General features: G+C 56.3%; 1 protein-coding gene across 1 annotated transcript; it reads right to left on the bottom strand.

The window, feature by feature from the left end:
* Positions 1 to 125: 125 nt before the first annotated feature.
* On the bottom strand, positions 126 to 1,798 carry PRPF31 (pre-mRNA processing factor 31). Its single transcript, XM_026052931.1, has 4 exons — positions 1,731 to 1,798; positions 1,513 to 1,641; positions 496 to 594; positions 126 to 418 (listed from the first exon to the last, which is right to left on the bottom strand). Exons 1-4 carry the CDS (start codon positions 1,791 to 1,793, stop codon positions 290 to 292), a joined length of 420 nt encoding a protein of 139 aa, XP_025908716.1. The 5' UTR covers positions 1,794 to 1,798; the 3' UTR covers positions 126 to 289.
* Between the last annotated feature and the right edge of the window lie 480 nt (positions 1,799 to 2,278).

Genomic DNA, 2,278 nt, shown 5'->3' with positions numbered 1-2,278 from the left:
TTTTTTTTTATGGAAAAACATTGGAAATCCCGATCCAATCGCGGGCGGAAAACGGCCCCCACCCCTCCCCAAATCCCAGAATTCCGGAGTCCATCCCAGCATTCCACCCCCCCCAAAATCCCAGAATTCCAGAGTCCATCCCGGCATTCCAGAGCCGGCCACGAAACGGCGGGAAAACTCCCAATTCCCATCCAGGCGCCGAGGATCCGGGGCGGGGCCATCCCGGCTGGGAAACCGGCCCCGCCCCCTCTGGAACCCCTCGGGCAAATCCCGCGGGAAGCGGCGGGGCTCAGGAATCGCCGAGGATCCCGCTCCTCTCGCCCTTCACCTTGAGGAATTCCGCCATGCTGGAGAAATACTTCTGGTTGGCCTCGGCCACCTTCTTCTCCGCCGCCTGCGGGTTGACGATCTCCAGCCCCTACGGAAAAGCGGGCGCGGTGGGAATTCCGGGAGCCATTCCCGCTTCCCGGAATCCGCCCCGCCGCTCCCGCTCACCTGCAGCGGGGTGAAGGCCACGCTGGACGCCGTTCCCGACGCGCGGTCCCGGATCGTCGACTTGCCGCCGTACACCACGCTCTGCTTCTGGAGCGTCCGCTGCGGAATTCCGGAATGTCGGCCCCATGGGAAGCGGCCCATGGCGGACGCAAAGGGGGGGGTTCCATGGTTTCCCATGGTTTTCCCATGGTTTTCCACAGTTTTCCATGTTTCTTCCATGGTTTTCCACGTTTTTTTCCATGGTTTTCCATGGTTTTTCCATGGTTTTCCATGGTTTTTCCATGGTTTTCCATGGTTTTTCCGTGGTTTTCCACAGTTTTCTGTGGTTTTCCATGGATTTCCACAGTTTTCTGTGGTTTTCCATGGTTTTCCACGGTTTATGGTGGTTTTCCATGGTTTCCTGGGGTTTTCCACGGTTTTTCCAGGGCTTTCCATGTTTTTTTTGCCATTTTCCATGGCTTTCCACGGTTTCCCATCGTTTTTCCAAAATTTCCCATGGTTTTCCATAATTTTCCATGCTTTTCCACAATTTTCCATGGTTTTCCGTGTTTTTCCACGGTTTCCCATGCCTTCCCACACTTTCCCACGTTTTCCCGTGTTTTACCATGGTTTTTCCATGGTTTTGACATGGATTTACATGTTTTCCATGGTTTTGTGCACTTTACCATGGTTTTCCCGTGGTTCTGTGTGTTTTACCATGGTTTTTCCATGGTTTCCCACATTTTCCATGGTTTTCCATGCTTTTCCACGGTTTTCTGCATTTTACCCTGTTTTCCCCACATTTTTCCAGATTTACATGTTTTCCATGGTTTTCTGCGTTTTACCATGCTTTTTCCATGGTTTCCCACAGTTTTCCACATTTCCCACCGTTTTCCACACTTTTCGACATTCTTCCCGTGTTTTCCCACGCTTTTCCCGTGGTTTCCCGCGTTTTCCCACGCTTCTTCCCGCGGTCTCCCCCATTTTCCCCGCGGTTTTCCGAGCGTTTTCCCGGAGTTTTCCCGGAGTTTTCCCTACCTGCAGCGTCTTGGAGATGCGCGCCTTGGTGGCCTCGTTCACCTGCGTCTGCCGCACGCGGCCGCTTCCCGCCTTGCCCAGGTGGCCCAGGCTGAATCCCAGGTCTTCCTGGTAGGCGTCTTCCTCAATCTGGGAACGGGGAACACGGGATAAGGCCGGGAAGCCCATCCCGAAGGCCGGAAACCCGGGAAAAAGCCGGAAAACGCGGCGGGAGCGACCTCTCCGAAGCTCATGCGGTTCGCCTGCTTGCGGATCTCCGTCAATCCCAAGCGCTCCTTCATTTTCCGGTACCTGCCGGAGCCGGGGGGTGACGCGACGTTCCCGGGACGTCCCCCGACATTGCCGGGATGCTCCCGCCATTCCCGGGACACCCCCGACATTCCTGGGACATCCCCAGCATTCCTGGGATACCCCTGACATTCCCAGGACACTCCCAGCATTCCTGGGACACCCCCAACACTCCTGGGTCACCCCTGATGTTCCCAGGACACCCCCAGCATTCCAGCATTCCCGGAACACCCCCAATGTTCCCGGGACGCCTCCAGCATTCCCAAAATTCCCAGGACACCCCCAGCATTCCCGGGACACCTCCAGCACTCCCAACATTCCTGGGACACCCCCAGCATTCCCAGCATTCCCAGGACACCYCCAGCACTCCCAACATTCCTGGGACACYCCTAGAATTCCCAGCATTCCTGAGACACCCCTATCATTCCCAACATTCCCAGGACACCCCCAGCATTCCCAGGACGCCCCCAGCATTCCC

The sequence above is a fragment of the Nothoprocta perdicaria genome, unplaced genomic scaffold (assembly GCF_003342845.1).
Source record: "Nothoprocta perdicaria isolate Ctin4 unplaced genomic scaffold, notPer1 scaffold_938, whole genome shotgun sequence".
Lineage (NCBI taxonomy): Eukaryota > Metazoa > Chordata > Aves > Tinamiformes > Tinamidae > Nothoprocta > Nothoprocta perdicaria.
Note: the sequence above shows the minus strand (reverse complement) of the source record. Positions and strands in the feature narration are given on the sequence as shown.

What these genes read in the sequence shown, in the direction of transcription:
- PRPF31 (XM_026052931.1), bottom strand. Translation starts at nt 1,793, where the DNA reads ATGAAGGAGCGCTTGGGATTGACGGAGATCCGCAAGCAGGCGAACCGC. An exon ending in GCATCTCCAAGACGCTGCAG is followed by an intron (nt 595 to 1,512) that starts GTAGGGAAAACT and finishes GGAATTCCGCAG; the next exon opens with CGGACGCTCCAGAAGCAGAG. An exon ending in TGGCCTTCACCCCGCTGCAG is followed by an intron (nt 419 to 495) that starts GTGAGCGGGAGC and finishes GCTTTTCCGTAG; the next exon opens with GGGCTGGAGATCGTCAACCC.